Source organism: Phoxinus phoxinus, assembly GCF_949152265.1.
Source record: "Phoxinus phoxinus genome assembly, chromosome: 6".
NCBI lineage: Eukaryota > Metazoa > Chordata > Actinopteri > Cypriniformes > Leuciscidae > Phoxinus > Phoxinus phoxinus.
The window spans coordinates 908,666-921,824 of NC_136881.1; the positions used below are offsets into that span (position 1 = coordinate 908,666).

General features: G+C 42.8%; 1 protein-coding gene across 4 annotated transcripts in view; it reads right to left on the reverse strand.

Moving 5' to 3' along the window:
* The window catches only part of rasa3 (RAS p21 protein activator 3), a 54,008-nt gene that overhangs the window by 21,138 nt on the left and 19,711 nt on the right, over positions 1 to 13,159 (reverse strand). For all 4 annotated transcript variants that reach the window (XM_079615393.1, XM_079615394.1, XM_079615392.1 and 1 more), the window contains exons 5-8: positions 11,650 to 11,726; positions 7,627 to 7,707; positions 5,216 to 5,288; positions 944 to 1,017 (exon numbers count right to left, since the gene is read on the reverse strand). In XM_079615393.1, the coding sequence (XP_079471519.1) occupies positions 944 to 1,017; positions 5,216 to 5,288; positions 7,627 to 7,707; positions 11,650 to 11,726 (305 nt within the window). The remainder of the gene's footprint in view (positions 1 to 943; positions 1,018 to 5,215; positions 5,289 to 7,626; positions 7,708 to 11,649; positions 11,727 to 13,159) is intronic.

Consider the following 13,159-nt stretch of genomic DNA (forward strand, 5'->3'; position numbering starts at 1 on the left):
AATCAGATGGTGCAAATCTAGATCACTGCTATCATCAGCAAGCACTCGGGGGACGAGACGAGACTCATCCAGACTCGCTCCCGTCGACATGTTCTCATCCGCCCGAGTCACAAACATCCACAGAGATTCGACTGCTGTGAATTTTATTGGTTAGACATGTAAATTTCAACATCACATCAAAGATCATGATGAATCAAATGACTTTGAATGTTAAAGTGCCATATAATGCTATTTTAAAGGTTCCTAATGTTGTTTTTGCGTCTCCCACAACATGTTCACACTCATCCAAGCTGATAATCAGTGTAATGTCCTCATAATCTGCACTGCAGCGTCAGCTCTTCTCTCAGTGTCTGACACGCTTCCATCAGGACTCAGTCTCTCTAAGCCCCGCCTCTCTGAGAGCTGCTCTGCTGTGATTGGTCAGAAAGCAAACGCTCATTATAATATCTGAATCTCAGCTCTTGATCACAGTGATACGAACAGTGACGATGGCGTGGGTTTCACCGTATCAGCGTCTTCTCGACACGAACAACACGAACCGAACTCTTCCAGTCTCAGATACACTACAGTGTTTGAGGGCGGAGCTAAGAGACGCTGATCAGCCAATCAGGACCACAGGCTGGCATTATGCAAATTAGTTCGGTTCAGGAGGAAGTGAGACTGAATTATGACGACTCGTTTCAGAATCACTTCTTTCTTTCAGGAGACAACAACTCCATTTATTGAACCATTCACAAACAGCTTTATTACACACACTGCATGAAAGGCCATATTCAAAAGTATTCAAAGTATGCGACAAGTGTGACTCATAAACACAGACCATGATGCACCATGGTTGTCTGAGGGCAGTTTATATAGTAACACACTCATTGGCTCAGTGTAAACACAGGCTGCTTCTGAGAATCACACACACACAGACACACACACTCACACACACACTCACTTGAGCGCCAGCTTGTCCACGTCGTCCTCTTCCACGTCAAAGTGTCGTTTGGTGTAGCTCAGCGGTTTGGTCACCTGTGTGATGATGACACAGGACACGTATGACACACACACACACACGATGAGAATAAACATCTGGAACACAACAAACTGGACGCCCGATATATCGGCCAGCACATCGGTATCGGACGATACATGTAAACTTTCACTGCTATCGTAATCGGCTCATAAGAACATTTGTCCGGTATATCAAAGCTGATAAAGAGTGGATGATGTCCTTCAGCCGAGACTCTACAGATGCGACTGCTCATCATCATCATGGTTATGAACTGCTTGAAATATGATTGGAATCACTTCAAAAAAGGAAAATACAGTTCAGTGCAAAATGTGTCATATCGGCTACACACAATAATAATGAGAACATTATATTTTGTGAGATTTCCAGAGATTTCCTCTCTGATCATGAGCAAATAATGTGTGTTTAATGATATTGGATTATATTTCACACTGAGCCCGAGGGCTGTGAGTGGATGAGAGAGAGAGAGTGTGTGTGTGTATGATGATGATGATGATGCAGACGTGTGTGTGTGTGAGTGTGTGTGTGTGTGGACGATGTTGATGATGCAGACGTGTGTGTGTGTGTGTGTACGATGATGATGATGATGCAGACGTGTGTGTCTGTGAGTGTGTGTGTGTGTACGATGATGATGCAGACGTGTGTGTCTGTGAGTGTGTGTGTGTGTGTGTGGACGATGTTGATGATGCAGACGTGTGTGTGTGTGTGTGTGGACGATGTTGATGATGCAGACGTGTGTGTGTGTGTGTGTGGACGATGTTGATGATGCAGACGTGTTTGTCTGTGAGTGTGTGTGTGTGTGTGTGTGTGTGTGGACGATGATGATGATGCAGACGTGTTTGTGAGTGTGAACGATGATGAAGACGTGTGTGTCTGTGAGTGTGTGTGTGTGTGTCTGTGTGTGTGTGTGGACGATGTTGATGATGAAGACGTGTGTGTGTGTGTGTGTGGACGATGTTGATGATGAAGACGTGTGTGTCTGTGAGTGTGTGTGTGTGTGTCTGTGTGTGTGGACGATGTTGATGATGCAGACGTGTGTGTGTGTGTGTGGACGATGTTGATGATGCAGACGTGTGTGTGTGTGTGGACAATGATGATGATGCAGACGTGTTTGTGAGTGTGTGTGTGTGTGTATGTGGACGATGTTGATGATGAAGACGTGTGTGTCTGTGAGTGTGTGTGTGTGTGTGTGTATGTGGACGATGTTGATGATGCAGACGTGTGTGTGTGTGTGTGGACGATGTTGATGATGCAGACGTGTGTGTGTGTGGACGATGATGATGATGCAGACGTTTGTGTGTGTGTGTGTGTGTGTGTGTGCGTGTCTGGACGAAGTTGATGATGCAGACGTGTGTGTGTGTGTGTGTGTGGACGATGTTGATGATGCAGACGTGAGTGTGTGTGTGTGTGTGTGTGGACGATGATGATGATGCAGACGTGTGTGTGTGTGTGTGTGTGGACGATGTTGATGATGCAGACGTGTGTGTGTGTGTGTGTGTGTGTGTGTGGACGATGATGATGATGCAGACGTGAGTGTGTGTGTGTGTGTGTGTGTGTGTGTGTGGACGATGTTGATGATGCAGACGTGTGTGTGTGTGTGTGTGTGTGTGGACGATGTTGATGATGCAGACGTGAGTGTGTGTGTGTGTGGACGATGTTGATGATGCAGACGTGTGTGTGTGTGTGTGTGTGTGCGTGTCTGGACGAAGTTGATGATGCAGACGTGTGTGTGTGTGTGTGTGTGTCTGGACGATGTTGATGATGCAGACGTGTGTGTGTGTGTGTGTGTGTGTGTGTGGACGATGTTGATGATGCAGACGTGTGTGTGTGTGCGAGTGTGTGTGGACGATGTTGATGATGCAGACGTGTGTGTGTGTGTGTGTGTGTGTGGACGATGTTGATGATGCAGACGTGTGTGTGTGTGTGTGTGTGTGTGTGGACGATGTTGATGATGCAGACGTGTGTGTGTGTGTGTGTGTGTGTGTGGACGATGTTGATGATGCAGACGTGTGTGTGTGTGTGTGTGTGTGTGTGTGTGTGTGGACGATGTTGATGATGCAGACGTGTGTGTGTGTGTGTGTGTGTCTGGACGATGTTGATGATGCAGACGTGTGTGTGTGTGTGTGTGTGTGTGTGTGTGTGTGGACGATGTTGATGATGCAGACGTGTGTGTGTGTGAGTGTGTGTGGACGATGTTGATGATGCAGACGTGTGTGTGTGTGTGTGTGTGTGTGGACGATGTTGATGATGCAGACGTGTGTGTGTGTGTGTGTGTGTGGACGATGTTGATGATGCAGACGTGTGTGTGTGTGTGTGTGTGTGTGTGGACGATGTTGATGATGCAGACGTGTGTGTGTGTGTGTGTGTGTGTGTGTGTGTGTGTGGACGATGATGATGATGCAGACGTTTGTGTGTGTGTGTGTGTGTGTGTGTGCGTGTCTGGACGAAGTTGATGATGCAGACGTGTGTGTGTGTGTGTGTGTGTGTGTGTGTGTGTGTGGACGATGATGATGATGCAGACGTGTGTATGTGTGTGTGTGTGTGTGTGTGTGTGTGTGTGTGGACGATGTTGATGATGCAGACGTGAGTGTGTGTGTGTGTGTGTGTGTGTGTGTGTGGACGATGATGATGATGCAGACGTGTGTATGTGTGTGTGTGTGTGTGTGTGTGTGTGGACGATGTTGATGATGCAGACGTGTGTGTGTGTGTGTGGACGATGATGATGATGCAGACGTGAGTGTGTGTGTGTGTGTGTGTGTGGACGATGATGATGATGCAGACGTTTGTGTGTGTGTGTGTGTGTGTGTGCGTGTCTGGACGAAGTTGATGATGCAGACGTGTGTGTGTGTGTGTGTGTGTGTGTGTGTGTGGACAATGTTGATGATGTAGACGTGTGTGGGAAAGACCGCGAGGGCTGTGAGATAAATGGAGCGGATTGTGTGTCTCACAATCAATCACACTCATCTTGTCCTCTGGGGCGCATTCATGTGAGTGTGTGTGTGTGTGTGTGTGTGTGTGTGTGTGAGGACAGAGAGAAAACAGCTGTCACATCTGATAACACGAGCGGCTGTCGTCTAAACGCTAAACTCTCACGAGCGGCGCTGAAGAACTGAAGATCATCAGTGGAAGATTATTATGATGTGCAGAGAAGAGAACGCTGTGTGTGTGTGTGTGTGTGTGTGTGTGTGTGTGTGTGTGTGTGTGGAGGGTGTGGGACGTGTTAACGTGAGAAACCACAATCCACCAGTGTGTGTGAGGTTAGAGCACAAACACCTGAAATTAGCATTCATATTAAACTTTCATCTGATCCGAGACGTAATCACTGACGTCAATGAGCTTTTACTGAAACTAACAAATGCAGGATCTTTATGTGCACGTTTAATTTTCCTGACACACAGTCAAACCAAGAATTATTCAGACACACGATATAATCTGTGATGTTGTTCACTAGTGTGATCAGGACACTATAGTTCATTTCTGTAAGTGAGGAGAGCAGAATACAGTAAACTGAGATATTATACACAATAACTCTTCATACAGAGACACCAGTGACACGTGTGAGCAGAACTGATCCGGACACTGTGAGCTGGTCATGTTCTGCTGAAGTGTGTGTGTGTAACTGCTAATGCTCTTTACACACACACACTGAACACATGAAGCATTGCTTGGTCACTGGTTGAGCTAAACTGGTATTATCTAATTGTGTAGTTAAATTTACCAGCTGACAGATATTCAACATAATTCATGTGTGAGACAGTCTAACAGTGTGTGTGTGTGTGTGTGTGTGTGTGACAGTCTAACAGTGTGTGTGTGTGTGTGTGTGTGTGTGTGTGAGACAGTCTAACAGAAGGACGGACAAAACCTGTGTGTGTGTGTGTGTGTGTGTGTGTGTGTGTGTGTGTGTGTGTGTGTGTGTGTGTGTGTGTGTGTGCGTGTGTGTGAGACAGTCAGAAGGACGGACAAAACCTCTGTGTGTGTGTGTGTGTGTGTGTGTGTGTGTGTGTGTGTGTGTGTGTGTGTGTGTGTGTGTGTGTGTGTGTGTGAGACAGTCTAACAGAAGGATGGACAAAACCTGTCAAATATCAACTGAGTTCTTTATCACCATTTTATAAACTATAGTGAATAAACTGTGATACTGTGAGAGATGCTGAGGGAGTCTGGGTAATGCTGGTTGGACTGTATATATTGCGCTCATACCTCGAAGAAGAAGACCTCGTCAAACTGAGGATTGTTGGTTTTCCGCTTGACTTTCGTCTTCTTGGCCTCGGACCTGTGAGGAGAGACACACACACACTCATGTTTTGCTTTTACACTGTGTCACAATGACTGTGATTTGCAGCTATTTTAGGGGGCGTGAGCTGAAACCAGTCATTGAATCACAATTTAATAATCATAAATGTGTCTTGAGCATCAGATCATCATATTACACTGATTTCTGAAGGATCATGTGACACTGAAGACTGGAGTAATGATGCTGAACATTCAGCTTTGATCACAGGAATAAATTACACTTTACTGTATATTACTATATAGTTATAATATTTCACTGTTTTTATAGTGTTTTTGATTATTGAGTGTTTTTAATGAGCAGAAGAGACTCTTTCAGAAACATTTAAACGGTTTGACTGTGTAAAGTATTAGTTCATTCATTTATATTTTTTGGGTACTTATTATTCGGGTAGTTGTTCAAAGCAGCTTTACAGAGATAACAGGGAAATAATGCAACAGAGTGTGTGTCCAGAAGAGAATAGCGTCACAGATGGCACAGATTTCTGTTGTAAAAAGTTATTAATTTAGTTCATTTATATATATAGCCGCTCTGGAGAAACCGTGACGTCCAGCTCAGCTCAGTTCTCATATAATGCTGTCAATGCAGGAGATCAATTATATTGTGGAATATTAAATATTAAATGTCCCCAACAATTATGTTAATAATTGTGTGATGTTTTCTTTTTGCTTATTGGATAATATGCTAGTTTGCTTGTGTTTTATCAGGTGTGATCTCTGTTCTTATTGCCTGAAGATCTTGTTTCTTCATTTCTTCACACAGCGCGTTGATCCCGGGAAATTGCCAGTGCTTCTGTGTGAACGCAAACACGTCCCGGGATTGACCCCGGGTTGGGGAACTAGTAACATTGCCGGGATCAGTCCCGGAACGCGCCCTGTGTGAACAGAAGCCAGGATCAATGCCGTAAGGTGTGTGTCGTAGTGATGACGCACGTGCCATCGCGCGACTCTAGAAGTTTGTGTTCGTCATCAACAAAGAAGGAACGAAAAATGTCTGCAAACGGGACCGAAGCCGAGACCAGCTCCTCACGATCCGCGCGGAAGCTGAGAGCGCTCGCTAGCTCTGTGGAGCGGGACGCGGTGCGCTAGTGTACATGTTCTCGACGCGCACGTTACACGTCTCATCCTGACGTCACGTGTCTTTACCGGGATGAGTGTGAACGCACTCACAGATCACATTCTCCGTGTGTTTTCTGTGATCTCTGTGTGAAAGGGGCTTTGGACTCAGTCTGATGTGTGATAGAAACACTGTAGCGCTGGGTATCCATTCAGATGTTACAATTTGATTCGATTTCGATTCACAAGCTCTCAATTCGATTCGATTCTCGATACGATTTTCGATTTGACTCAATGAATATAGATTTAATACAAATCATATATTTATAAAAGAGAACAGTGAATATAAGTTTACACGTGGTTAATTAATAAAAACCTATTAAGAGCCACATACCTGTATATAAACTCTTATTATTTTAGGTGCACTTGGGCACATTAAAGCAGAACCCAACTCTATATTTTGATAAAAGATGAAAATTTGATGACTTGATCAAACAGGATCAGGATATTATATGTTTATGTCATAATGCTGGCTTTCGGGTGATAGATCAATAATAAATATGGGAAAAATCTAATTGAGAATCGATTTTAAATCGACCACATTTTTTAAAACGATTAATCGAAAAATCTATTTTCTTGCCCAGGCCTAAAAAACAGAGATTTCAATTTAACACATGTGACCCTGGAGCCCGAACCCAGTCTGGAGCCGCACGGGTATATCTGTGGCAATAGCAACTATACACTGTATGGGTCAAATTATACATTTTTCTTTTATGCCAAAAATCATGAGGATATTAAGATCATGTTTCATGAAGATATTTAGTAAATGTTCTGCCGTAAATATATAAAACATGTATTTGTGTGAGTGAATGCAGCACAATCGTGAACATAAATGCACAACTTTAAAGGAGATTTTCTCAATGTTTCGATTTTTTTGCTCCTCAGATTCCAGATTTTCAATAGTTGTGTCTCGACCAAATATTGTCCTATCCTAACACACCACACATCAGTGGAGAGATTATTTATTCAGCGTATTCATGATGTATAAATCTCACTTTAACAAAATGGACCCATGTGACTGGTTTTGTGGTCCACGGTCACATATGACACGTTTTAAAGCGATGCATGTGGTCATGATGTGAACTCAAGCGTGTGTTTATTTTTTTAAGGTCACACGCTAAGCCTTTAAATGCTGAGCGCGCCCGCCGTCTTACTCGTCACTTGTAAATGTGATGAGAAGCAGCTGTGGGGGGGTTTGATCTCACCTGGAGGGTCCCAGTAACGACACGGCTGCGTACGGGTCACACTGGCCGTTCACGATCGGCAGATCCTGGCACTCCAGAACCCTGAGGAGCAGAACCAGAGTTTAGCAGAAGCTGGATATTGCAATACAAATAATTGCGATTAATGATTTAAACTCTGTTTTGTTTATGTCACATATAAGTGTAAGCTTTTATCCTCAGAACTACATGTTTATATCTCACACTTCTTACTTTATAACTTGCAATTCTGACTTTATAAGTGCAGATAATACAAAGTTTCACACATCGGTCAGAATCTACAAGCTATGATTTTTTTTTGACATTATAAAAAAAACAAAAAAGTCAACACATCACAAACGGCCTCGAAACAAACTGCAGCTATTTTGTTGTGCTACTATCCTATATGATGTCATAACCGGCCAATCAGAGCCGAGCTGTGTTGTGACATCATCCGCTGAACGACATCGTCCTCCTGACAGACGCATTCACACACATTCAGATTCAAAGCAGATTCACATCACATCATGCTCAAACATGCAGTGCGGGTGTATATTGAGATATGGAAATTAATAAAAGCTCAGCTGTGTGTGTGTGTGTATGTGTGTGTGTCTAATGCTGATGAATGAACAGGATCTACAGCATCTCTAATACCATCGGATCCTTCCAGGCACTTCCTGTGTGTGTGTGTGTGTGTGTGTGTGTGTGTGTGTGTGTGTGTGTGTGTGTGTGGTGTTAAACCTCTTTATATAACGGTCATAAATATACACACCATGACGTCCAGCGCTCACACTCACACACACACACACACACACACACACACACACACACTAGGGCTGGGCGATATGTAAAAAATATTTTATCGATAATCGCCTTAAAAAATATCGCGATATCCGATAATATCGTCTACCCAAGCCCCGCCCCCAACACGCCCCGCTGGAGACAACGCTACCGACATACATACACCGTTAAAAAGTCATGTTGAGTTTGGCTGCACTTTATCTAGTGATAGCCTGCGATTTAATTAGTTTAATTGAATGATTGAAACGTTAAAGATTTTACTTTGGTTAGTTTGAGCTTAAACAAGCATAAAACATTAGCTTTGCTGTTATGTTAGTGTTGCTAATCATTTCCACACTGTTCTATCGCATGTGTTTGAAACGGATTTCGTTTCGCGAGGAGAAATATTAAATATAACTGAACTGAACAGAAGACAGTCTGGTGATTGTAATGGTGAATGCATGTTGATGTTATAGCAAGTGTCTTGCCTATTTGTTTTTCATAAGGTCCGATGTTTCTCTTTCTTTCTTTTTTGGCGGTACGCCTACCTATCGCCTGATTTAATGATGATCAGTTTAATTTCCTAATAGGCTATGTAGTGCTGTTTTTAAACTTGTATTTAAACTATACTATATTTATTATTTGTCTAAAATTAGGAATTAAAAGCGATTTTTTTTCGTTCTGCATGAGAAAAAAGGGTTTTCCCCCTCCTCCTTTTTGGTCTAATAGAGTTCCAATGTCACCGCCGTTTACGAAATAAAAATGATAGCTTTATTTATTTAGAGACAGAAGTCATTAAAAGTTATGGATATTATTTTCTTGTGTTATTTATTTTTATTTAAAGCAAAGTATAACGCTTCCAATAGCCTGTAACGGAGCTGCCCAACATAAACTCCGAATGCGTGTGCATGAGAGATTCAAATCAACGAAATTTCTTCATCCGTTTGCAATATAACGCAATTTTAATTTGAATTACAATGGTCATGTTTTGTAGGCTATATCTCTGCTTTTCTAAATTAACAGGATAGTTAATTTTTTTCGTCTGCAGAACAAAATTGTATAAAAACAAAATAAAAATAATTTAAAGATTAAGACATCCAGAAAAAAATGTTTAACAAAATTACGAAAGTAAGGATAATGTATGACCGGGAACGCATAAGGTCTCGGCTACACAGACATGTTGCCGTTAGAGCATTCAGCACCGAAATGTTAGTTAAAGTTACATAAGTTCAGTGAGTTATTTTCTTTTTCCTTTGTTTTTTGATCATCATTAATGGTGCAGCGAGTATTTTTCTTTCTCCACCGAAGACAATATCGACTGTGTTTACGGGGATATTTGAACTTGAAAAAAGGTGTGTAGGCTACTGACGTCTTTCTGTGGTTGGAACAACTATTCTTCTGATGTTTATTTGATTCTATAAATTAACTAAGGATAATTGTGAGAGAAAATTCTGTGTGTGTGTCCGTGCACTATGTGGGAGGCGGCTCGTTGTTCGAGTGCGCAGCTCAGAACACATCGCGCGTGCAGAAGTGTTCTTTCGTCTTGCGCTTTCTATCAAGAATTCTATCAAGAAGAATCGATTTTCTATTCCTAATGCTAATCTTAACTATACGAAATATTTCATTCATATTATTGCATGTGAATAAATATGTCTATAGGGCTATGTGAAATATAGGCTATGTCATTTTTTTATATTGACGATTATCGTCTAGAAACGAATGTTATAATCGACATCGCGATACTTGGGAGACATCGTCGATATACGATAATATCGTCATATCGCCCAGCCCTAACACACACACACACAAACAAACATACACACACACACACTCACTCACTCACTCACTCACTCACACACACACTCACTCACTCACTCACTCACTCACTCACTCACTCACTCACTCACTCACTCACTCACTCACTCACTCACTCACTCACTCACTCACTGCTGTGTGATATATTCCCATGTGGAAGTCTGTCACAGCAGAATCACAGCGGCAGTGAATCAGTGTGTGTGTGTGTGTGTGTGTGTGTGTGTGTGAAGACGTCATCCTCACTGTGTCTTAAAATGGAAGCTGCATAAATATCCTGTGAATGAGAGCGCGGCTCACTGACACTAAGCTCATTACCCAGAATGCACCAGTGTGGGAAACCGTCCAGACATGTAGCCACTGATGCTGAGACACACACACACACACACACACACACACACACACTCTCTCTAACACACACACACTCACTCACATACAATCTCTCTTACACGCATACACACAAACATGCAGTGCACGCACACACGCACGCACACACAGACACACACACAGCACACACAACACTCACAAACACACGCTCTCTCACACATACACACTCACACATACACACTCTCTCTTACATGCATACACACACACACACACACACTGATGGATCAGCAGAGCTTGAGTGTGATGCTAAACACACTTCAGTGAATGTGCAGAAACTGGTAGGACTGTTATATTTATGCATTTGGCAGATGATTTAAAAAACATATTTAAAGCATCACCGATACAAATACTGAAGTGTGTGAAGTGTGTGTGTGTGTGTGTGTGTGTGTGTGTGTGTGTGTGTGTGTGTGTGTGATTTCTGCTCAATCAAACAAGAACAGCAAGAATAACGACGCTTTCCAAACATGTTTCCAAACACTCATCAGTCATTGGTCAGACTGTCAGATAGTCCCGCCCCCAAACGTCTCGTGACTCAGAATATTAAACTGACGCACTAGAAACTACGAGAAAATCTAAACTTCACACACAGCGAATCATGTACAAGTTACAGATAAGGAAGGGATCTGGGGTAATTAGTCAACATGGCTCGTTAGTTGTTGGATGGCAAACATCTGTGATCCTTTTCACACAGTTTCTCTTCATAGTTCTGACTTCTTTAGTGATGAACATGAACTACAACAAATATATGTTTTTATATTTTTAATATATGTTTTTTGTATTCCCATTTGCCCCAATTCCACGATAGCATTTCTATAACTTTACAAAAAGCAGAGATTGATTATGTTGATCAGAAGTGAGAAAGATGTCAGATTCAGTGATAAAAGTAAAACTCTAGTGTTAATATATAATGCGTTTTAATGCCAAGGTAAGAAAAAAAACTTATAATGCTTGGTCTGACTGTACATTAATATCAGTGAAAAGGCTCTGGGCTGGCAGTCGTGAGCTCTGATTGGCTGACGGGTGTCTGTGTGGAGCTCGTGATTGGCTCACCGTGTTGCCAGCTTGTGGCAGACGACTCCACTGTCTGTGATGACCTCACTGAGACGCAGCTCCAGGTGAACCTTTCCCTGAGAGAGAGAGAGAGAGAGAGAGAGAGAGAGAGAGAGAGAGAACAGCGTTACCATGGTTACCCCCGCCACCCGAAGAGAGGGAGAGATGGAGGAGTGGAGCGAGAGAAACCAATGAAAACACAGCTGGAGGAAGAACGACTGCAGGTTCCCATGAGCCTTTGCTGCTGCTGATGAGTCACGGACACACAGAAAACACTCGAGAGATTCTGATGATGTGTGTGTGTGTGTGTGTGTGTGTGTGTGAGTGTCAGATGTTTAAAAGCAGAATCTGTTGTCTAATTATAGATCATCATAGTTCGGCTCATGAAACTTCTCCGGTTGAAACAAAGTTTCTCTGTCTGACTTCAGCTGACATCATCAATATGCAAATGAGCTCGTCTTCACACACAGCGCAACAATGAGCGCTTTATGGACGGAGACTCTCGCCTCTTCATCACACACACACACACACACACACATCCTTCCTCTCCATGAATGCGTCTGTGATTCCGCGGATCCGCACACAGATGTTTCTGAGACGAGGTTCTCCGACATCCCATCATATTATTATCCGATAGATCTGGGGTGTGTTTCCCGGACAACGACGTAACTCGCGGCTTCACTATCATGATATGCACCGCTGAAGAAACTGGTGGTTCAGCCGCGCTGGTTACTGACGTCACGCAGGTGTGGAGTAATAACTGTTAATGAATCTGTTTGAGATCTAATTAATGATGGATGTTTTGATATAAATCACACACACAGCATCTGAGGAATATTTCAAATTTTTCTCAGTTATTTTGCTTTATTTCCAGATTCACTCATAGACTCGTTCTTGCACTCGAGCTCGTTCACACACACACACACACTCTCTTCAAAACTACACTTTAAATCTCTCGACAAACTAAACGATGTAAATGACGTGTGTGTATTCTATATAAAAGATATAGATTTATTGAGTCCACATGTTATAAAATCCAGAAACTGCTTCTAACCGCAGGTGGAGATCTGTCACTCACACACACACACACACACACACCTCTGCGATGCTGTCTGCCAATGTTCGTTATAACGATGCTTTCGGGAAAAACACCCCTGATCAGCAGCAAATGTGTGAATGATGGAAACAGGAAGTGCTCAGAGTTCCTGTAGGAATCATGAGTGTGAGTGTGTGTGTGTGTGTGTGTGTTTGTTTTTGTGATCTATGAGGACAGAAATGTGTGATGGGTAGGTCTAGGGTTTGGGTTAGTGTGTGTGTGTGTGTGTGTGTGTGTGTGTGTGTGTGTGTGAGGAAGCTGTTAGTGGTCATGTGACCCTGGAGGGTGTAAAGCGTTCAGGAGCTCAAGGTGACATGGATTCAGTCATGTTTGTGCTCAACACACACTGTATTTGTTTTGAAATCCACTGGACCTGAAGGCCAGTACAGACAGACAGACACACACACACACACA